The sequence below is a fragment of the Lonchura striata genome, chromosome 27 (genome assembly GCF_050655825.1).
Source record: "Lonchura striata isolate lonStrDom1 chromosome 27, ASM5065582v1, whole genome shotgun sequence".
NCBI classification, from domain to species: Eukaryota; Metazoa; Chordata; class Aves; order Passeriformes; family Estrildidae; genus Lonchura; species Lonchura striata.
In genome coordinates, this window is record NC_140729.1 from 2,614,114 (window position 1) to 2,636,000 (window position 21,887).

Consider the following 21,887-nt stretch of genomic DNA (forward strand, 5'->3'; position numbering starts at 1 on the left):
TGACATGGGGAGAGGGGATGGGACAGGCCAGATCTGGAGCACCTTTCCCATGGGGAGCGTTGCCCTCAGCATGGCACAGTGCTCCAGGTCCCTCCTGCTCGTGTGGCCCAGTGCATCCCCGTTCCCACCAGTGAATGGGGTCCTGGGGGGTGGCGAGTGGGTGTATCTGTGCCTCAGTTTCCCCTCCTGCTGCCAGGAGAAGCCCCTCCGTGCATGGCTGAAGCTGGCCAGCAGCACCATTTGCACCTGCAGCCGAGAGCCCGTGTCCGGATGCTGTGGGGAAAGGGGATAGAGGAGCTCAGCAGAGTGGGGTTTTTGGGGGTGGGGGATCTGAACGCTGGAGGCTGGGGGAACAGAGGAGGGAAGAGCCGGGCCGTGCCGTGCTGTGCCATCCCGACAGGACCTCGTACAGCCGGGGATGGGGATGTGGGGACGTGTTTTGCTGCTCTCCGGCAGCCGCATGGATGGAGTTGCCAGGCAACTGCCGGGTGGAGGCGAAGCGGGAACGAAGCGGGAACAAAGCGGGAACTGCCGGGACCCTCGTTCCTCCATCTCCACCCGAACCCCCTGGGCAGTGGGGCCCAGCAAAGCCCATGGGGTCACTGCGGTGTCCCTCCGGCCGCTGTCACCATCCCACCCCGCAGCTGCCGCAGGGCCGTGGTTTTGCAGGGGGATGGACCCGGGAGAAGGGGACTGGCACCCGCTGGCCTGTCCAGAGGGTGCAAGGTGGGGCTGGGGGCAGCAGGCATGGGCAGGGTGGGTGCTCAGCACCCCGCGGGAGCGGGGCAGGAGGATCAGCCCCAGGCAAGCGCCACATCTGACACTGCCCTGCCCCAGAACCTGCCCCAGAACCTGCCCCGGCACCTGCCCTGGCACGCCGGGGCCCGTTCCAGCCCGGCAGACGGCGGAAGTGGGGGGGTCTGGCAGCCACCCCAACCTGCCCACCCTGCCCGCGGGGGAACCCAGCCCCAGGGGTGCCAGGGTGGGGGATCTCGCACCCACCCCCGGCCTTTTCCCACGCTGCGGAGGGTGCAGAGAAGCGGGCTGGATGTCCGGGGGCGGCTCACCCCACAGCTGGGGATGTGCCCCCCGTGCAGGGGACACTGGGGAGGGTCAGTGCCCTGTGCCCCTGGGCTGGCATGGGGGAATTGTGTGAGTGTGCGGGGGGAACCGGGCACGGGGGTGTGCCGGGGGTGTGAGGCGGCACAGGGCAGGGGGCTGCGGGGCTGTGCCCCTTGTTTGCGGTGTGTGACAGGCTCTGGGCTGTGCCCCCCAGCCTGTAGGGTGTGCGGGGGGAAGGGGTGCGTGGTGGGACCCCGGGGATGCGACAGGGGAATGCGGGGAGATGTGTGCGGGGTGCGTAATGCATCACCTGTGCGGGGCTGCGGGGAAGCGGGGCGGGACCGTGTCCTGGTGCGAGCCGGTGTCACCGCAGCCCCGGGCCGGGTTCGGCACCCAGCGCGGTGGTGCGGGGAGGGGGCGGGCAGGTGCCGTTGGCGGGCCCGGGGGCGGCGGCGGTGCGGGGAAAGGGGCGGGCAGGTGCCGGGGTCGGCGGCGGCGGGGCCGTAACGGGGCGGGGCGGTGCGGGCGGCGGGGCCGGTGTGGGGCGGGCGCAACGCGCAGCCGGTGCGGGGCGGGCGGGGAGCGGTGCCGCGGCCCGAGCGGAGCCGAACGGAGCCGCCACCGCCGCCGATGGGCCCCTGAGCCGCCGCCGCCGCCGCGCCCGGGCGGCCATGAAGCCGCTGGAGAAGTTGCTGAAGAAGCCGGGCTCGCACCTGCCCGTCCGCCCCGCCGCCCCCCCGGGGCAGGTACCGGGGCCGGGGTCGGTGCCGGCGCCGCGGCGGCAGAGCCTGTCGCGCCCGCCCGCCTCCCCCGAGGAGCCGCCGGGGCCCGCGGGGCCGGTACCGGGGAGCGAGGGCCGCTGGCTGGAGCTCCGGCCGCCCGAGGCGCCGCTCCGCTCCCCTGAGGACCCGTCACCGGGCTGCGACCGCGATCGGGATCGGGACCGGGACCGGGAGCCGCCGAGCCCGGAGCCGCCGCCCGCCGCCCGGTGCTGCTGCGGCTGCGGCTGCGCCCCCGCCGCGCCCGCGCCCCCCGAGCGGCTCCTGGCCGCGCTCCTCGACCGGCTACCGGCGGCTGCACACGGGAGGGGCTGCGGGGCAGGTACGGGGCTGCGGGGCCGCCGGGACGGGCTGCGGGGCCGCCGGGACGGGCTGCGGGGGTGCCCGGCGTGGGGAGCGCGGGGATCGCGGGCGATGCGGCGGAGCGGGGAGAGACCGGGGGCGGCCGCTGCTTGCGGGGGGGATGCGCTGGTGGGTGCTGGGTTGGGAGACAGCGGGGTGGGGGACATTTCGTGCCCGGTGAGGCGGGTGGCCCTGCACAGGGCACGGCAGCGCCCGGTTGGGGTGACAAGGTCAAGGCTGGGTCCCCGCCGGGGCAGGGCGTCGGTGGCAGCGGGGTGGGCAGGAATCTGTGGGGTGGGCAGGGGCTCCCCTGGCAAGACAGCGCGGCAGAAGGGCCGGCAAGGAGATTTGGGCTCAATGGCAGCGCCAGCTCGGTGGGGGCCGGGGGTGGCCGGGCACCGGCAGTCACTGCAGTATCCACCTCCCGGTTGGATGGTCCTTAACATCCTCCTGGTGCTAAAATTAGCCCGGATGGGAGCTGCAGTGGAGGGGGGGGGCCGGTTGGATGCCCCTTTCCTCTGGCACCGGTCTCCCGGTGCTGTCCCGCCGTGGCTGCCCGTGCCCAGGTGTCGGGGTGGTTTTGGTGCCAGAGCTGGGCGGGAGCCAGGCTGGGTGCAGGTGGGTGGGAGCTTTCCCACACCACGGGGATTCCTGTCCCGGCCAATCCCACTCGGCTGCCGGGACCAGAGGGCGTTGGGGACCTCAGGCCACTGCCAGCCCTGTGCTCCAGTGATGCCAGGGCCGGGATTGGGTGCAACCACCAAGAGGAGCCCTCGGGTAGGGGCGAGCTGGGACTGGCAGCGCCAGGTCCTGCCTGCACAAGCACGCTGCCAGGCCTGGTGGTGCCCGGGCTGGCAGGGAGCAGGGGGGAAGGAGCCAGCATGGGGTTCCCGACATGGGGAAACATCCCTGTGAGTCTGGGGTACAGTGTGAGTACTGCAGAGGCATGGGGAAACTGAGGCAGGGCTGGAGGGGGCTGCAGCCTGAAGGGATGGGGGGGAGTGTTCAACTCCTGGCCCACAGACAGAACCTGGGAGGGGGCTGCACTCAGGGCAGGGGGCTGGGAGAGCTGGGGGCTGTGTACCTGTGCTGCTGGTGCCCCTGCCCGTCCCCGTGCCCCAGACTGCGTGTCCTGCTTTCGGCAGCAGCTGATGCCCCGTGGGTGCCGTGCCCGGCGCGGGAGTGTCAGGGGATCCTCTGCCCTGGCTTGGCACTGATCCGTGACCGGGTTAACGCTCTGGGGGTGACTGGGGGGATGTTCTGCATGGCCCCTCCGTGGCTCAGGTCCTTGGGCCTTGGAAGGGCTCTGGGCTCCCACCACAGCATCCCCGGGGTGCGTGGGCACGAGGGTTGTGCTGGTGCCAGGCAAGGGAGCGGTGCCTCGTCCAAAGGTCACAGCGGTGACTGATGCCGGCTCTGATGGGCACAGACGCCGGTACCGGGCCCTCGGCTCACCTGGCCTCGCCAAAACACCTTCACAGGGTGGTGCCACCAGAGAGCCCGACTGTGGCACCCGCCCGGCGTGCCCCAAGCTGCCTGCCTCAGTTTCCCTTTGCCGTGTCCTGCTGTGCCCGTGGCCTGGCTCTCTCACGGGGCTCCCGGGTGTGCCGGGGCGTCGAGGCCCCGGTCCCGCCCTGCCGGCGCCTCTGCCCCCACACCGGCTCGGCCGGGCCCGGCTGCCCCGGGGCTGGGAGCGGGCCCTGAGTCAGCGCCGGCGCGGGGGGGTTCGCGTGGGGCTCGGCCTCTCCCGGTGTCACCCTGCAAATTACCATCGCTCCCCTCCCCTCAGAGGGTCGGGGGGCTCTAGGGGGTTGCCCACACCTGTCCCCCTGTCCCCATAGAGTCGCTGCTGGATGATATCGTGCTCACCCACTCGCTGTTCCTGCCCACCGAGCGCTTCCTGCAGCAGCTGCACCAGCAATATCCTGGGGGGGCACGGGGGTGGGCACGGGGGTGGGTGAGGAGGGGTCCGGGGTTGGGCATGAGGAGGGCACTGGGGTTCAGTGAGGGTGGGTACAAGGGTGGTGTGGAGGATGCAGTGGGGAGGAGTTTGAGGTTGAGCACGAGGGGGACATGGGGGTGGGCATGGGGGTGGGTGAGGAGGGGTCCGAGGCTGGGCATGAGGAGGGTATTGGGGTACAGAGAGGGTGGGCATAACAGGGCCGTGAAGGGGACACGGTGGTGGCACAAGAGTTGGCATTGGGGTGCAACCAGGAGGGCACCAGCATGGGCACCAGGGTGCCGTGAAGCTGGCACGAGGGTGGCCGTGACGGTGACAAAACGCTGGGCACAGGGGTTGCAAGGAGAAGGGGGACATGGGGAGGGCAGCAGGGGTGCTCTGGGGGGGCTCACAGGAGCAGCAAGAAGGGGATTGGGGTGCCATGAGGCTGGGCTGTGGGTTTGGGTGCAAGGTGGGCAGCGTGGTGCTAGCAGGGAGGGCACAACCACCCCTCAGTGAGGTCCCTGGGTGCAGCGGGTGCTGGGGGTTGGCCGAGGGTCCCTCCTTGCCGTGGCACCTCCTTGACAGTGCCACCTTCGTGCTGGCGGCGGGCAGCCCCCCGGCGCGCTGGGAGGAAGGGTCGGGGCTGCGGCGCAAGCGGGCGGTGCTGGCCGTGCTGCTGCACTTCCTCGAGACCTACAAGGGGCTGCTGCAGGAGGAGGAGAGCGCTGGGAAGGTCATCAAGGTGGGTGTCCCCTCCCGCCGTGTCCCCCCACTCTGTCTCCTGCAGTCCCTGCCCTGACCCCTCTCCGCCCCACAGGAGCTTTACCTGCTCATCATGAAGGACACGTCCCTCTACCACGAGCTGGAGGACGAGATCATCAAGCTGCACCAGCTCGTGGAGACTGTGGAGCTCAAGTGAGAGGAGGGTCAGGGGGTCCTGGGGGTGCCTGGGGTCAGGGGTCCCCGGGGGGACCAGGGGTCACCCACCCAGGGGTGCCCAGGGAGGGCAGGGAGTCCTATAGGGTCCCTGTGGGACAAAGGATCCCCAGGAAGGACAGGGGGTCCTGAGGGTCCCTCTGAGTCAGGAGGTCCCTGGGAAGGGCAGAGGGTCCTGGGGGTCCCTGTGGGTCAGAGAGTCCACGAGAAGGACACGGAGTTGTGGCTCTTTGGGGTGCCCAGGGGCTGGAGGGGTCAGTAGCAGCCCAGCCTGGTGCCCTCCTGGTTGCACCTTCACATCCCACTTTGTGCCCCCCACCCTTTGTGCCCTCGCCATGTGCAGCCTCGGACCCCTCCCCACTGCGCCCTCGTGCTCACCCTCCTCCTGTGCCCACCCTCGGTGTGCCCCACTGCCCTCCCTGTGCCCACCCTCGGTGGGTTCCACTGCCCTCCCTGTGCCCACCCTCGGTGTGCCCCATTGCACTCCCTCTGCCCACCCTCAGTGTGCCCCACTGCCCTCCCTCTGCCCATCCTCGGTGTGCCCCCCTGCCCTCCCTGCGCCCCGCCTGCTGCCAGCGAGGCCCTTGGTGGGGACTGCCAGGGCACCCCGGGGGTCTCGGGGTGCAGCCCCGGGGTCCGGGGCCCTGCCTGAGCCCTGTCCTGTGCCCCCCCCGTCCCCCAGGGTGGCCGACGAGACGCCCCCCCCGAACAAGCAGGTGAAGCCGCTGTTCCGGCATTTCCGACGCATCGACTCCTGCCTGCAGACCCGGGTGGCATTTCGGGGTTCTGACGAGAGTGAGTGACTGTGGGGGAGCTGAGGAGAACCGGGGTCCCCTCCGTGACCCACCAGGCTCCGTGCCCTCTCTGGGTCTGCTCAAGGCCCGCTCCGTGCCTCAGTTTCCCCGGTGGGCAGTGCCCGGGGTGGTGTGGGGGTGCCCGGCGCTGACCCCCCGCCCTCTCCCCAGTTTTCTGCCGCGTGTACATGCCCGACCACTCGTACGTCACCATCCGCAGCCGCCTCTCGGCCTCGGTGCAGGACATCCTGGCCTCGGTCACCGAGAAGCTCCAGTACTCGGAGGAGCAGAGCACCCGCGGGGACGCCCTCATCCTCGTCACCATGGCCTCGTCCGGAGGTGCCCGGGGTGCCGGGGGTGCTGCGGGCAGGGCTGGGGGGTCCGCCCGGTGCTGACCCCCCACGCTGTGCCCCGCGGCAGAGAAAGCGGTGCTGCAGCCCAGCGAGGAGTGCGTGTTCACCACCCTGGGCATCAACAGCCACCTCTTCGCCTGCACCAGGGACACTTTCGACTCCCTGGTGAGCCCCGCGGTGGGGACCCCCCGACAGGGACCCCCCGAGCCCCCGCCCGGCCCTGGCAGCGCCATCACTCCCCGCACAGAGCCGGGGGGACCCTCCCGGCCCTGAGTGCCCCGTCCGGTGTCCCCTGGCAGGTGCCACTGCCCGAGGAGATCCAGGTGGTGCCGGGTGACACCGAAATCCACCGCGCCGAGCCCGAGGACGTCGCCAACCACCTCACAGCCTTCCACTGGGAGCTCTTCCGCTGCATCCACGAGGTTCGGGGGGCCCCGCGGGAGCCGCCGCGCTGTGGAAGTTGTGGGGTGGGGGGCTCTGATGGAATCTGTGTGTGTCCCCCCCCCCCCACCAGCTGGAATTTGTGGATTACGTGTTCCACGGGGAGCGGGGCCGGCGGGAGACGGCGAACCTGGAGCTGCTGCTGCAGCGCTGCAGCGAAGTGCAGCACTGGGTGGGCACGGAGCTGCTGCTCTGCGAGGGGCTGGGCAAGCGCGCCCACCTGCTCAAGAAGCTCATCAAGATCGCTGCCATGTGAGTGGGGGGCAACCACGGGAGGGGCCGCCAGGGGGTCCCTGCGGTGGCCAGCCCACCCCTCACGCTGTCCCCCACCAGCTGTAAGCAGAACCAGGACATGCTCTCCTTCTACGCCATCATCATCGGCCTCAACAACGCCGCCGTCAGCCGCCTGCGCCTCACCTGGGAGGTGAGGCCTGGAGTGCCCCTGACCCCCCAACATCTTCCCGTGCCTTTCTGAACACCCCCAGGTGCTCCCTGACCCTTTCCTGGGTGATCCCAGACCATCCCTGGGTGCTGCCTGACACCACCTGGGTCCTCCCATGCTGCTCCTAGACCCCTCCTGGGTTCTTTCAGACCCTCCTTGTGTGCTCTTGGAACCCCCCAGGAGCTCCCTTCCCCCTCAATACTCCCAGAACCTCTCTGGGTGCTCCTGGACTGCCCCTGGATGCTCCCACCCTGCTCTCCAGTGCTCCCAGGATTCTCTGGATGCTCCCAGACCTCCCCCGGGTGCTCCCTGGCACTGCCCAGGTGCTCCCAGGACCCTTGGGATGCTGGTGCCCACACCTGGCTGCTCCCTGACCTTTCCTGGGTTCTTCCAGACCCTACTTTGAGTGCTCTTGGAAGCCTCCAGGACCTCTCCCCCTCACCTCAGTGCTGCCAGGACTCCTCTGGGTGCTCCCAGACCACCCCTGGATGCTTCCAGACCTTTCTGGACACCCTCAGATGCTCCCGGACCCTTCCCTGGGCTCTCCCAGCACCTCCTGGATGCTCCTGCCCTCCTCTTTGATGCTCCCTGGTCCTGCTGGATGCTGCCTACCCTCTCCCCATTTTTGTCTTCCAGAAGCTCCCAGGGAAATTCAAGAATCTGTTTCGGAAGTTTGAGAACCTGACGGTGGGTAAGAGGTGTGGGGGCTGTTGTGGTTGTTGTGGGGGGACCCCAGACCTCCCATGGGGGTGTTTGGGGTGCTGCTGAGCAGGGGACAGTCCCAAGGTGTCCAAGATGTCCTGGGGTGTCCATGCCCTTCTCCCCCAGGCCACCAGCCCCATACCCATGGCCACCAGCATGGGGGAGAATCCAGGGCACCCCTGGGGAGACCCCCTAAAGTCTGACCCCCCCATTTCCCCCAGGACCCCTGCAGGAACCACAAGACCTACCGGGAGGTGCTGGCCAAGATGAAGCCCCCGCTCATCCCCTTTGTGCCACTCATCCTCAAAGGTGAGGGGGGGTCTCAGGGGCTTCCCCTTGGTGGTTTTTGGGTCCCTCTGACAACCCACGGGACCCCCCCATCACCCCCTCTCTCCCCCAGATCTGACCTTCCTGCATGAAGGCAGCAAAACCCTCCTGGACGGGCTGGTCAACGTGGAGAAACTGGTGGGTTCTCGGGGGGAATGGGGCAGAGGGACCCCCAGGATGGGGGCAGGGACTCCCCTGAGGGGCTGGAGGAGCCCCCCTGCCCCGAGGGTTTGGGGCTCCCCTCTCTGGGGGAGGGTTCAAGGTCTCCTGGGTGCAAACAGGATCCAGGGGGGTCCCTGAGGGTGGGGGGTGTGCAGGAGGCTCCTGGAAGGGTCAGTGGTCCCCGAGGAGATGGGGTGGGGTCTCGGGGGGCTGGGGCTGACTCTGGGGTCTCTCTGTGCCCCAGCACTGCATCGCCGAGAAAGTGAGAACCGTGCGGAAGTACCGGAGCCGCCCCCTCTGTGAGTGGGGGGACGGGGAGGGGGCAGTGCCAGGGCAAGGGGGGCACTGCAGGGGTGAGGGGGGCACTGCAGGGGAGGCCCACACGGCCCTGAACCGGCAGTGCTGGCCCTGAGGGATGGGAATGTGGCCAGAGCATCCTGTACACCTCTTTGTCCATGTCCCTGCATCCCTAAATCCCCGCATGCCCATCCCTCATCCACGCCTTCGTCTCTCATCCCTTCACCCTGCACCCCTGCATGCCTGGATCCCTATCCCTTCATCCCTTCATCCCTGTCCCCACATCCCCATTCCCATGTGGCCATTCCATCCCCGTCCCTGTCTCTTCACCCGCATCCCCTGCATCTCTTCTGTCCTTCAATCCCCACTTTCATGTTGCCATCCCAATTTCCTTCCTGCATCCCCCCATCCCTCCATCCCCTCCATCCCTCCATCCCCTTCATCCCTTCCATCCCCACATTCCCTCCATCCCCACATCCCCTCCATCCCCACATCCCCTCCATCCCCACATCCTCTCCATCCCTCCATTCCCTCCATCCCCACATCCCCTCCATCCCCTCCATCCCTCCATCCCCTCCATCCCTCCATCCCCTTCATCCCTTCCATCCCCACATCCCCCCCATCCCCACATCCCCTCCATCCCCACATTCCCTCCATTCCCTCCATCCCCACATCCCCTCCATCCCTCCATCCCCTCCATCCCCACATCCCCTTCATCCCCTCCATCCCCACATTCCCTCCATCCCCACATCCCCACATCCCCTCCATCCCCACATTCCCTCCATTCCCTCCATCCCCACATCCCTTCCATCCCCACATTCCCTCCATTCCCTCCATCCCCACATCCCTTCCATCCCCACATCCCCCACATCCCCCACATCCCCTCCATCCCCTCCATCCCCTCCATCCCCTCCATTCCCATTCCCAACCCCATCCCTGTTCTGGGGCCGTTCCCAGGCCTGGAGCTGGAGGCATCCCCGGCCCAGCTGCAGACCAAGGCCTACGTGCGGCAGCTGCGCGTCATCGACAACCAGAACCTGCTCTTCGAGCTCTCCTACAAGCTGGAGCCTGGCAGCCAGTGAGGGGGGGCCCACCCCGGGACCCCCAAACCCCGGCACCCCCCCGGGGGGCCCGGAGCCCCCCAGCACTGACGCACTTTGCCCAGCCCCGGCCCTTGGGTGCTGCCCCCACCCTTGGGGGGGGGTTGGTTTGGGGACCCCCCGGCGCACCCCTCTCCCCCTGCCCCATCCCCTGGCTGGGGCACAGGGGCCCCTGGAGGGGGGTGGCCATGTCCCCCCCTCAGCCCCTCTATTTTTGTATGTGTGGCCCTCCCCCCGCCAGACGTGTATATTTTGTACCGCCGCTGTCCGGAATTGTACATTTATTTTTTAAGAAAAAGGAGGAAAAAAAGGCAAAAAAAAAAAAAAAAAAAGCCAAAAAAAAAAAAGCCAAGCTGGGGATGGGGCGGGGAGCCCCAATAAAAGTCTGTCCCGGCACTTGTCTCTGATGTCATGCTAGGGGTTGGGGTCACTTGTCTCTGACGTCACGCTAGGGGTTGAGGTCATGGCGGGAGTGACGTCACTGCCTCGCTGTCAGTGACGTCACGGGCGGGGGATGGAGCCGACCTTCCCAAGATGGCGGCAGCGCCGAGCCAACATTTGACCTTCTAAACATGGCGGCCGCAAAAGGCTTCCGCCACCCCTCCCACTATGGCGGCCGCTGGGCTCAGCCGACCTCCTCAATATGGCGGAAGGGGTGGGTGAGACAGGCGGCGTAGCCGTGCTCTGTCGCAGCACCGGGGCCTTCCTTTCGGCACAGAGCGGGGAATTTCTTCCCGCTGCTGCCGCTCTGCCTTCGGTCACCGGCACACCGCGGCACTGGGTGCTCACGGAGCCGCCGTGCCCTCCCCGGTACGGCGGTGACGGGCGCGTCCCTCACGGCCACCCGACCTCCTCATCATGGCGCCGCCGTCCCGCCGTGCCCCGCCCGCATCCGGTGCGGCCGCGCAGGCGCAGAGGGGCCGGGGCCGCCATTTCGTTCGGCGGGGCTGGGGCCGGGGCCGGGAGGAGCCGCGGGTGAGCGGGGGAGGGCCGGGGGGGACCGGCGGGCCGGGCCGGGGCTGGCGGGGCTCGGGGGGCCGGGACTGCGGCCGCGGGGCGCCTGTGCGGGGTGTGGCGGCCTGGGGTGGCTGCGTGGGGCCTGTGCCGAGCGCGGGACCGGCGGGGCGGGGGGTGCGCTGAGGCCTGCGCGGATCCGGGGGGTGCCCGGGGCCGGCGGAGGGACCGCGGGGCCGGCTGTGGAGTGACAGGGAGCGGCGAGGCCGGGGGGCTGCAGCCCCCACACATGGAGCCCCTGGAGCGTCCCACCCTGACCCCTGCGCCGCCTGTGAGATCTCCCACCTCCTGACCCCTGGGTCACGTCAGGGACCCTTCCCCAGAACTACCCTGGACCCCCAGCTTGGGTGTGCTCAGAACGTGCGGGTCTTGGGGCTTGTGACCCCACTACCATGGCGATCCTCACTCTGACCTCTCGGTCTCCTCTAAGAGCCGTCCCCTGGAGCTCCACTGAGACCCCCGTGCTGCCCTTGACCCCTCCACCCTGACCCTTGAGTAACGTGTGGGACCCCCCCCCCCCACCCAGGACCCTCCTTGTACCCCCACCCTGGGTGTGCCTGCAGCTGGCAGGACCCCCTGGAATCCCCACCTGACCTCCTGGACTTCTCTGCCCCTCCTTGGGCTCCTGTCTTTGGCTTGGCTGGAACCAGCGGGGCCAGGGGTCTGGGACCTCCACCCTGACCCCTGTGGGATTGCCCTGAGATCCCTGCACTGACCCCTGGACCCCTTCACCCTGACCCCTGGGTCACTTCAGGGACCCCTCCTCAGGACCCCCAACCTGAGGGTCTCCAGAGCTGGCAGGACTAGGGGCCTGGGACCCCCACTGTGACTCCTGGCACCCCTCTGACCCTTCCACTCCTCCCCAGGAACCCCCTGGACCCCCAGCCTGGGGGCACCCAGAAATGATGGGGCTGAGTACTTGGGGTCCCACCATAGGGACCCCCAGCATGGAGGCTCTGACCCCAGAGTGTCCCCTGATGCTCCCCCTATGGCCTCTGAGACCCCCACCATGACCCCATTGACCCCTCCCCCCTAACTCCTGGGTCATCTCAGGGTCCACTCCCCAAAACCCCCTTGGGGCTGTCCAGAACCGGTAGGACCAGGAGCCAGGGACCCCCAGTGTGACCCCTGCGTCTACCCAGGACCCCTCCACCCTTCTCAGGATCCCCCTGGACCCCCTCTATGACCCCTGGGGCCTCCACACTAACTCCCAGGACCCCAAACTGACTCCCTGGACTCCTCCACTCTTCCCAGGACCCCCTGGACCCCCCCTCTGGGGGTGCTCTGGGGCCTGTCAGGACGGGGGGGACGACCCTGTTTGGGGTACAGAGGGAGGGATGGACTTTTTGGAGCCTGTAGTGGCTTAGGGACAACCATGGACACAGAGTTCCGTGGAATCCTGGAATGACTTGAGTTGGAAATGACCTGAAATCCCATCTTCCACTGGAAGGGGTTGTTCCAAGCCCCATCCAAGCTGGAACACTTCCAGGGATGGGACAGGCTTTTCAGGACAATGCTGGAGCTGAGTTGTTCCTCCCGCTCCAGGGAAACGCATCCAGGATTCCCCGCTCCCGGTCCAACGGCGTTCCCGACCACCGTGCCTCAGGCAGCGCGGGTGGGAAGGCCGGTGCACCGGGAGCACATCCCCGCGGCGGGATCCCACTGTTGGGATCGCTGTCAGGATCGCTGCACCCGGAATTCCCAGCTCCGGCTCGAAGGAACCGGGAAGTGCCCGCGTCTCCTGCCGCTTCCTCCCTCTGGAACAATTCAGCGCTTCCTGCCCAGCCCCTCGGTCCCTGCCCAGCCCCTCGTGTGCCACCTCTCCCTTCCCGGCTTCCTTTTGCCTTTTCGGAAAAGGGGGAGCGGCAGGGGAGGCTGCGGGCCTGGCAGGACGGGCTTTTCCTGCTTTTCCCTTTGCTGCAGCGGAATTTCGGGACAGGGCGCCTTGCTCCTGATTAAAGGTTTCCTCTGCTGAGTGACCTGAGATGAGCTGGGAGCAAGGGACAGACTGAGCTGCGGGGGTTCTTGGTCGGGGATGGGAAACTGAGGCCAAGGAAACTGGGAATGGGGAAACTGAGGCCAAGGAAAGTGTGGAGAGGAAAACGGAGGATGTGGGAGATGAGGATGGATAGGGAAACAGGTTGTAGAAGCTGTGGGTGGATGGAGAAACTGAGGCTGTGGAGCCCATCTCTGAGGAATTAGAAACTCTGGACTTCGGGGTTTTTGTTAAAAATGCCTCGTCAGAGCCCGCGGGTCGTTAATAATTCACAGGGAGCGTCTGGATCCCGCGGGGCCGGAGCGTGTCTGTCTGTCTGCACGCAGGGATGCGCCGGCTCCGCGGGATGCTCCAAATGGAGCTGGCAGCTCGGCTCGGGAAGCATGCTGATAGGATTTTAAAAGCCTGAATGACCTTAAATCCTGCGATGGCTGTCGCTCAGGATAAATTATTTATGTAGCATCCTCAGCTCCTCGGGAGCGGGCAGGAATGTCAGGCTGCGGAGGACAGGGTTGGAATTTGGGAGGGGGTAAGGAGGAACTGCGGGTTTGGATGGGAAGAGAGGGAAGATAAAGGCGCGGGGGCGGGTGTTGGAGAGGTCCAGCCTTGGAAGTCGTTCCCAAACCGGTGCGGCCGCATTTCTGCACCGACATCAGAGGGTGGAAATTCCTCTTGATCTGCAGTTCAAAGCCTCCCTGAGGATGAGACGCTGCAGCTCGGGCTTGCAAATGTGAAATACAAATCCGCCCGGAGCCCAAATCCCCCTGAAAAGCGAGGAAATAGGCGGCTGAAGGTCACTGCTGCTGCCTGTCCTGCTCCAGCAGCAATCCCCCCGGGATGGGGGCTGCTGCTGGGGAGGGCGTTTCAATTCCCTCCACAGCAAACAGGGACTTGAAAAATGCCTGGAAAACATGGCGTGTCTCCCAGGCTGGGCCTGATCTGCTCAATCCTGCTGCTTTTAGGGGACAAGGGGCAGCTGAATGTCAAGTTCTTGGGATTTAGTAATGTTTTGATCGCACGGTTGACAGGGAAGTGCTGATCCAAATCACTGCTGAGGCGTCTGTGGCCGTGGTGGGCTCTAGCGTGTGGAACAGCAGCTCTGAAGCAGTTTTCCACAGGGTGACCTCGATCTCCTGATCTCTCCCTCCTCCCAAGGGACAGCTTTTCACACCTTGTTTTCCTCCTGCTTTGCTCTGAGCTTTCCTGAGGTTTGGTTTGGATTGGAAAAGCAAAGGCACTGTGTAAACCTGCCCCTCCTGCCTCAGCCCAGCTTTTATCCACTGGTGTCTCTAGATTCAGCTCTTCCCAGCCGCTTTCCCTGCGAGCACAGGGAGCTGCCACCACGGCTCTTGCAGCCCTCAGAGGCTCTGATGTGTCTTGGTGGAAGGGTCCTGGTAAAGAAGAACAAAGTAGAAGGAGCACAGAGAAGTTGGAGTGTTGTTCACAGGGATAACTTCTGCCAGGCATGAAGGGGTGCTGGGAGGAGAACTCCCCCCTTTTTTCTTTTCCTGAAGGATTTAGCTCCTGTCTTCCTAATCTGTATCAGCTGGGTCTGTCTTCTTGCACATGAAAGATCCAGGCTGTATTTCAAAGGCACCGTTCCCACTCGGAGCTCTCAGCTTTTCCCAGCCTTGTGCTGAGTTCGGGGCCTCTCGATTTTGGTTTTTCAATGTGACCTTTGCTGTTAATCCCCAGCCCGAACGGGGCCGTGCACCGAAATGGAATGACCTGTTTCTTGGGAATTCAGCTCCAGTTTATCCTCAAGCTGCTTTAGCTTAAACTCTTCTCTCCTTTCCTCTCGCTCTTCTAGGTCAGAGCCTGGATCTGAGCGCAGGTTTTGCTGTAAGGGCACCTTAGAGGGGAGACAGTGTCTCGTGATCTGTTTGTAGAAATAACCCCCTTGTCCTACAGATCCCTGTGGATTGTCTGGAGCCTGTCACAGAGTGTCAGCAGATCACACTGAGAGACCCCAGCAGTGCTGGCCTGGCACGGGTGGCACTGGATGGTTTGTGCCAGCTGACAAATCCCTGTTTATCTGTCTGTGAGATGCGTCGCTGTCACGGGCCACCGAGGGAAGTGTCACCCTGGGAGTAATCTGCTGGCACAGGAGCAGAGCGGGGACACAACGTGTGACGTTCCCGTGGGTCGGAAGGTGGTGGCCCTGGCATCACTCCTGTGCTGGCTCAGGGCTGTGACACACGAGCCCAAGTCGGGAGTCTCATTACCTGGCATGTTCCTCAGCTGGATCCCTGCTAATTCCCTCCGGCAGCTGATCCAGCACGGCTGCAGCTCTGCCCGGAGCCACTCGTGCCACCCTGGCCCTGTGATCCCACTGCGGGTGGGAAGGAGCGCAGGGAAAAGTGTTCCTGTTCCAACACGTCCCAGACGAGCACGTTCAGAGCAGTCTGTGATCCTGCTCCAGTGGGAAAGGCAAAGGCCGGATGGGTTTGCTGGGCGTTGTTCCCAGCTGGAGTGTCCGGAGGGATCGATGGACGTGGGCTCTTGGGTGGGAGGCCTCGAGCTCGGGCCGGGGCGAAGGAGCACCACGTTTGCTCCGGGAGGGCACTGGGGAACTGGGAAAATGCCATAAGATAGAGGGAGGAATGTCTTCCTGATGAAGCTGTAGCTGAGGACTTTTCACAGGGTAGAAGAGCTGATTTTAATTAAAAGGCAGTTTACGTATTTATTTATTTCCCTGAGCCCCAGAGCCAGTGGTTTGCCCGAGGGCAGGGGAGCCGCTGCTGTGGCAGCCATGCTGTTGCTCCCTGCTTCCCGTTCTCACACCCTGGGAATGTCTGACAGAGGATGGACCTGTGTCCTGTGGGATTAGGAAGTTGTAGTTTGTCTAGCAGGAGATGAGTGTGAGAAGGGATCTGGTTGTTAATACCTGGTACAAACCTGAGTCATAAAGGAACTTTCCCTGTGGTAGGGGCTGTTCCTGTGCCCTCTGTCACCTGCCCTGGAGGTCAGGGCTCGGAAATCAGATGTTTCAGGTGTGAAACTGCCCTGTCTTTTCCTCCTGTTTGTGGTGTGGTTCCCGTTAGTGACTGTGGAATAGGTTTTCCTGTGGGAAGGACATCTGTGGCCCAGAGAGGGACATTTGTCCCCTGCCTCAGGGCCTGCTCTGAGCTCCTGGGACTCTCCATGTGGTGAGCAAGGCCTCCAGTCATCACATTCCTATTGCCTGAGCTGGTGCTATGCAAGGCCCTACCTGAGCACTGCTGTCAGTGGCACGAGGGCCTGTGACCTCCAGTGATTCAAGCTCCTTTTCCTGTCCCCAGTCCCTCTGTGTTCCATCTCCAGTGCTGACCGGAGCTACCGGGCCCCGCGGAGCCCTGGGAGCTGTTCCAGGTGAGCCGTGGTGCCAGACAGGTTCATTCTGGGCTTCTGATGAGTTGGGAACATTGCCAGATCTGTCCTGGGAAAGCTGGTTTCTCTGATTGCTTGGACAGCTTTGAGGGGGCTTTGGAGTTGTGGGGCACTGAGAGCCTTCAGTGCTGGGGGTTGTTGATGTAGGAGACAAGAGGTTGGGAAATTCAGGGATGGGAGCCACAGGACAGCCCTGTGCTGCTCCGGCTGCTGTGGAGCTGGAGCCATTTGGCTGATTTGCCCTGGCCATGGATGGAGAGGCCATGGGGCCACATGCCAGTGCTGGCAGCTACTGCCACACTCCCAAGTGAGCAGCCTCTGGGTGCAGCTGGAGGAGCCGGATGGATGGGGCAGGATCAGCTTGGCCAGGTTTTGTCTGCGGGGCGAGGTGGTTGTGTGCGACATGTCCTGGGTTTTGACTGCAGGCGCTGTGGGAGCCCTGGGGATTTGGGGTGGGGATGTGCTGGCTCCCACCTCTGGGACCTGCTGCTCCAGGGTGTTGGGACAGCTTGGGAGAGCAGCTCCAGCCACTGCTCTGCACAACCCCGGGCACAGGGCAGCAGCACAATTCCTCGGGGCTGTTTCACCGCCGGTTTCCCTGACTGCTTCCTCCCTTCCCGCAGGCATGAGTGCCCAGGCCTGCCCCCAGCACTGAGACCCCGGAGCCGCCAGGATGCCGATCCCTCCTCCCCCGCCGCCGCCCCCCGGCCCCCCGCCACCCCCCACCCTCAGTCAGGTAGGGGTCACCTCGCTGGGCTGGGAGGTGGCCTGTCCCCACATGGAGCCACTTGCCAGAGGAATTGCCCCTGGAGAATGCTGGCTGTGGCAGGGGTGGGGGGCTCTGGGAGGTGGGAATGCAGAGCTGGGCTGTTCCCGTGCCGGGGGGTCCTGGGGTGGTGCTGAGCTGCTGCTCCTCTCCAGGCGAACACGGAACCGCCGAAGCTGAGCCGAGAGGAGCAGCGGGGCCGTGGGGCTCTCCTGCAGGACATCTGTAAAGGGACCAAGCTCAGGAAAGTGACCCAAATCAATGACCGGAGTGCACCCATCCTGGAAAGTGAGTCCCCGGGAGGCTCCCGGCCCCACGCTGGGCACTGCCATACCCTTCAGGGCGCTTGTCCATCTGGTTCCCAGCAGATCCTCATTGGAGGAGCGGATAATTCCAGGCTTAACCTCTTTGCCTCCCTCCTTTCAGAGCCCAAGGGCAGCGGCGGCGGCGGCAGCTACGGCTCCAGCTCAGCTGCCATCCAGCCCAAGGGTGGCCTCTTCCAAGGCGGCGTTCCCAAGCTCAGACCTGTGGGAGCCAAGGACAGCTCAGGTAATGGCCACAGGCCCATCATCTATGTGGGGGTCCCTGGGGAGGGCCCTGAGCAGGAAGGGGTTGAGGATCTCACTGTGTATCCCTGGGGATTTCAGCTGCTAAGAGGCAGGACGCCAAATCACATCCCATGCATGGCACAGGCCAGCCTCAGCCCCACACACAGACTTCTTGGAGGGCGCAGGAGTTTCGTGTATTGCTGAACTCTGTGGTGGCCACAGAGTAGAGTGGTGAGAGAGGAGCCGTGTGTGGCTGTGCTCGGTGCCAGCCCCCTGCGTGTGCCAAACAGCCGTCCCTGGCCGTCCCTGTGGCCTGGCATTCCTTGGCTTGCAGGGACAGGGCACTGCTCCCGTTCAGTCCCCAACCCCTCACTGTGCTCTCCTTCCCCGCAGACAGCTCCACTAAACAAACACTGCAAGTCCCTGGCTCCCGAGCAGCTGCTCCCAGGCCCCCGGTGCCGGCCAGCAACAGCCGCCCTCAGGACGATGCCGACAGCAGCCGAGGGTCCCCACCGGAGCTGCCGCGCACGCAGAGGCCCTCCCTGCCTGACCTGTCCCGGCCCGGCACCGCCGGTGGCACCGGCATGAAGCACAGCTCCTCGGCCCCGCCGCCCCCACCGCCGGGCCGCCGCGCCGCCGCCCCCCCGGCCCCACCGGCAGCGCACGCCAAGGCCTCGCCCTACAACCGGGAGAAGCCGCTGCCGCCCACCCCGGGACAGCGCCTGCCCGGCAGCAGGGACGGACCCCCCGCCCCTCCGCCCATCAAACCCCCTCCTTCCCCTGTCAGCCTCCGCTCGGGCGCTCAGGGCCAGTCTCTCGCCCCCCCACCTCCCCCTTACCGGCAACCCCCCGGTGTCCCCAACGGCCCCTCCAGCCCCAGCAGCGAGTTGGCTCCGGAGCTGCCGCAGAGACACAACTCCTTGCACAGGAAAGCGCCGGGCCCATTGCGGGGTCTGGCACCGCCGCCGCCCGCCGCTGCCTCCCCGTCCCTGCAGAGCAGCCGCCCCCCGCCGCCGGCCAGAGACCCCCCAAGCCGTGGAGCAGGTAAGAGCCACTGGATTGACGGTGCCTGGGGGCAACTGGGGTGATAAGGGTGGGAGGCAAGAGTTGGTTTCGGGACACAGCGAGTCTTCTGCATGTGGTGTAGGGGCCAAGCTGGGGTAGGAGTTGCAGTGCCATGTTTAACACATGTCCTTGGTCATGTCCTGTGATCATCCAGCTCCTTGCAGGCCTGGTACTGACAGTGATTTGTGGCTGGGCAATTCCTACCTGTGCTCTCCTGGGGTGGGAGATGAGAATGGGGGAGAGCGTAGCTCCCCTAAACTTCCTAAATGTCACTGGGAGGGTGCAAAAAGCTGTGGCAGAGGAGGGAGAAGCCTTTCCCTGGGTGTGCAGCCCTCAGGAGTTTGTCCCCATGGCTGGGATTGGTGTTGGCTGCGCCCTGGTGCCCCCCCGTGCACTCCTGGGCTCCCTGTCCAGACCGCAGCTCCTGCCTGGGCCCCTGCCAAGCCGCTCCGTCCTTCTGGCCCTGCCAGAATCCCTCCTCAGAGCTGCAGCTGGGGATCTGTGCTGTCAGCCTGAGTGTAATTAGGCTAATGAGGAGCACGAACTGCCACGGAGCCTCTGCGGGAGGCTGGGCAGGAGTGAGAGGTGGGTCAGAGGGGCTGTGGATCCTGTCACTGCCTTGGTGACACTGCGGATGTGGCTTCCAGTCTTGGCAGGCAGCATCTTGGCTCCATGTGGAGCTGCTGCCCTCGGACTCGGGGATGTGCTGGATCGTAGCTTCTCCTGGGATCCCCTCTGGTGCGGAGGGACCTGTGCTCGATGTGGGCTGGGAGCATGTGGGGCTGGAACAGCCCCGGGGTGGACGGTGAGCCGGAGGGCAGTGGGGCTGGCTGGTCCCTGCCCTGCAGCTGGTGGAGGGATGAGGAATGCAGATGTCAGGAGCGAGCAGGAAATCTCCGGGCACGCGTAGGAGCATCCCTGGGCCGCGGTCTGGCACAGCAGCTGGCCTGGAAAGCACCGGGGACGTCCCCGGGTTTGCCCCGGGAATGCCGCGCCGCGCTGACCCCGCTGTCCCTGCAGCTCCGCCGCCCCCGCCGCCGATGCTGCGGAACGGAGGGCGCGACGCCCCCCCGCCCCCGCCCCCCTACAGACTGCACGGCCCCGCCGAGCCCCCCAGCCGGGGGAAGCCCCCGCCGCCACCCACCCGGACCCCGGCCGGGCCCCCGCCGCCACCGCCGCCCGTGCGGAACGGGCACCGGGACTCCATCTCCACCGTCAGAGCATTCCTGGGTGAGTGGGACCCCCGCACGGATCCCCCTCGCAGCCGAGCCCTGTGGCTTTGGCCAAGCTCCCCCAGAGTCCCCCCTCCCTCACCTGCCCCTCCTTCCATTTCTTCACAGATGACTTTGAATCCAAATACTCCTTTCATCCCGTTGAAGACTTCCCAGCCCCAGAGGAATATAAATACTTCCAGAGAATCTACCCCAGCAAAACAAACAGAGGTGAGGAGGAGGAGGAGGAGGGGGTGTCCCAAATTCCCTCTCCTTTCCTGTGCCCTCATGGCTGGCACTGTTCTCTTTGTCCCTGCACAGGGTGGGTGGTGCAGTGGCCATGCCCTGGGCCCTGCCGGTGTTCTGGGGGTGCTGAGCCCCATTCCCAGGGGTTCTGAGCCCTGAAGGCAGCTCTCTGTGCTGCGGTGGGGCCAGAAATTGGGGCTGTGCAGATGCCCTATCCCACCTGCTCCTGGTTTGCCTGCTGGGAAATGCTGCAGGGATCATTCCTGCCTTTGCTGAGCACCTTTGGCAGCAGAGGGGATCTCAAAGCACGCCGGGGCTGGGCAGGGGCTGAGGGGATGCAGACCCTCCGTGTATCCCAGGATAAGCTCCGAGCACGGGCACTCCGACCCGGCAGAGCTCAAAGTGCCCTTGGTGCTGCGCGTCAGCGCTGCGGATCCCGGCGGAGACTCCGGGGAGAATGGGATGCTCGTTTATTTTTAGAGCCATGAATGTTTAATGCGGGTTTGAAAAGCCCCGAGCTCGGTGCTGCGGCTGCAGCGGCTGCTGCCAGGCGCAAATCCCAAATCCCAGGCTCCAGATCTCCGCGGGGAGGTCGGGGGGGGGGGCCAGCAGCTGGCGCGGGGGTGTGGAGGAGGGAAAGCAGCCGTGCTGGATCCGGCTCTGCGGAGCTCCCGCTTCCAACAGGCTTCCTTGTCTTCCAGCTACGCGTGGGGCTCCCCCTCTGCCCCCCATCCCCAGGTGAAACCGGGCTGTGCAGGTGGATTGTTCCAGAGCAGAGACGTGGACCTCCTTCCCCTTCCTCAGCCGGATCCCCCCAGCTCCCAGCCCCCCGGATCCTGCATGACACACTCCCAGCCTCTCCGGTTTTCCCAGGACAAGCGGATCCCCCCCCAGTCCAGCGTGCTCCGCCAGCCCCACCTCATCTATGCACCCCCCAGGACTTGGTGACCTCGTGGCAAGCCTGGATGGGTCCATCCCTCATTCCTCCTCATGGATCCTGGGTCGGGATCTGCTTGGGAGCCTGGCACGGGACTTGAGGCCGAGCTGTGTGCTGGCCGTTGGGACCAGGGGGGCTCATGGAGGGGGGCTGGGGTCAGGCAGGGAATGGACACACTGTGAGACCCCCAGAGCGAGGGGAAGCAGGGACAGGCCGGCAGAGCCTCGTTATCCTGGTGGAACTTGTTATCCCGGCACAGCCCATTGCTTTTTTGCACAGGAGCCAGTGGAGGCAGGGGGCAACGTGAGTGGGACCATGCAGGGACACCCCAAAACTGCTGGGGACCCATTTCTCTGTCCCAACAGGGGGGCACCCCTATGTGCCCCCCTTGAAACCTCTGCTCCCCTGGCATTCCCCCTGGGATTCCCCTGGCTCTCACTGCTGACTCCCCCCAAACTTGAGCATTTTAACAAGAAAACACTAATTACATGGTGGGGGGCTGTTTGTGCTGGGTCTGGCGCATCAGGGGGCGCATGGGGGGCCCTGGGGGCCAGTGAAGTTTTGCCTTACACTCCCTGTCCGACGGGTGGTCCCGGCCCCGCGGCGGGGGTGACACTAACGTAGTTACTGATCTCTTTGTACCATAGCGGGAAGGGCACGGGGTGCAGGGGGGCCACCCCTGCAGGTTTGGGGCTCATTCAGGGGATTTTTTTTCTATGATGATGGACCTTCCCCTGTTGAGGCTGGAGTGAGGTGGGTGAGGGGTGAGTGGGGGGTTTCTCTGGAGAATGAGCCCCCCCCAGCGCTGCATTTTGAGTTAAATAAAAGTTCAACACGGTTCTGCCCCTCCTGGAGTGAGGGGCCCTTTTAAAAGGGAACAGAGGAATTTGGAGGAGCTGGAAATTACATTTAAATAAAAGTAATAAAGCGATTAATGATGTCAAGGATGCTGTCTAAGTGGGAGGTTCCCAAGAACCCCTTTTCTTTCTTGGAGGTGATGCCCCGAGTGCTGGGAGCAGGGCACTTAGGCAGACAGGGTGGAGGGTACTGGGAGCA

General features: G+C 65.2%; 2 protein-coding genes across 4 annotated transcripts; both read left to right on the forward strand.

Moving 5' to 3' along the window:
- Nucleotides 1-1,615: 1,615 nt before the first annotated feature.
- Nucleotides 1,616-10,075, forward strand: RAPGEFL1 (Rap guanine nucleotide exchange factor like 1). Its single transcript, XM_077788304.2, has 15 exons — nucleotides 1,616-2,163; nucleotides 4,025-4,103; nucleotides 4,717-4,867; nucleotides 4,943-5,040; nucleotides 5,744-5,856; nucleotides 6,027-6,194; nucleotides 6,276-6,373; nucleotides 6,508-6,630; nucleotides 6,723-6,901; nucleotides 6,983-7,073; nucleotides 7,728-7,778; nucleotides 8,015-8,102; nucleotides 8,194-8,258; nucleotides 8,527-8,581; nucleotides 9,537-10,075. The coding sequence occupies exons 1-15, from the start codon at nucleotides 1,734-1,736 to the stop codon at nucleotides 9,659-9,661; spliced, it is 1,914 nt and encodes a 637-aa protein (XP_077644430.2). The 5' UTR covers nucleotides 1,616-1,733; the 3' UTR covers nucleotides 9,662-10,075.
- Nucleotides 10,076-10,551: 476 nt separating this feature from the next.
- WIPF2 (WAS/WASL interacting protein family member 2) lies at nucleotides 10,552-21,762 on the forward strand. 3 transcript variants are annotated; one of them, XM_021532911.4, is made up of 9 exons: nucleotides 10,566-10,654; nucleotides 15,971-16,040; nucleotides 16,682-16,794; nucleotides 16,980-17,112; nucleotides 17,251-17,373; nucleotides 17,766-18,416; nucleotides 19,458-19,667; nucleotides 19,778-19,879; nucleotides 20,596-21,762. In XM_021532911.4, exons 3-9 carry the CDS (start codon nucleotides 16,732-16,734, stop codon nucleotides 20,634-20,636), a joined length of 1,323 nt encoding a protein of 440 aa, XP_021388586.3. In that variant the 5' UTR covers nucleotides 10,566-10,654; nucleotides 15,971-16,040; nucleotides 16,682-16,731; the 3' UTR covers nucleotides 20,637-21,762. The 3 variants fall into 3 exon arrangements, with proteins under 3 accessions (XP_085417990.1, XP_021388586.3, XP_085417989.1); XM_085561864.1 differs by lacking the exon at nucleotides 15,971-16,040 and having other exon boundaries at nucleotides 10,552-10,654; XM_085561863.1 differs by lacking the exon at nucleotides 10,566-10,654 and having other exon boundaries at nucleotides 10,727-16,040.
- Nucleotides 21,763-21,887: the final 125 nt, after the last annotated feature.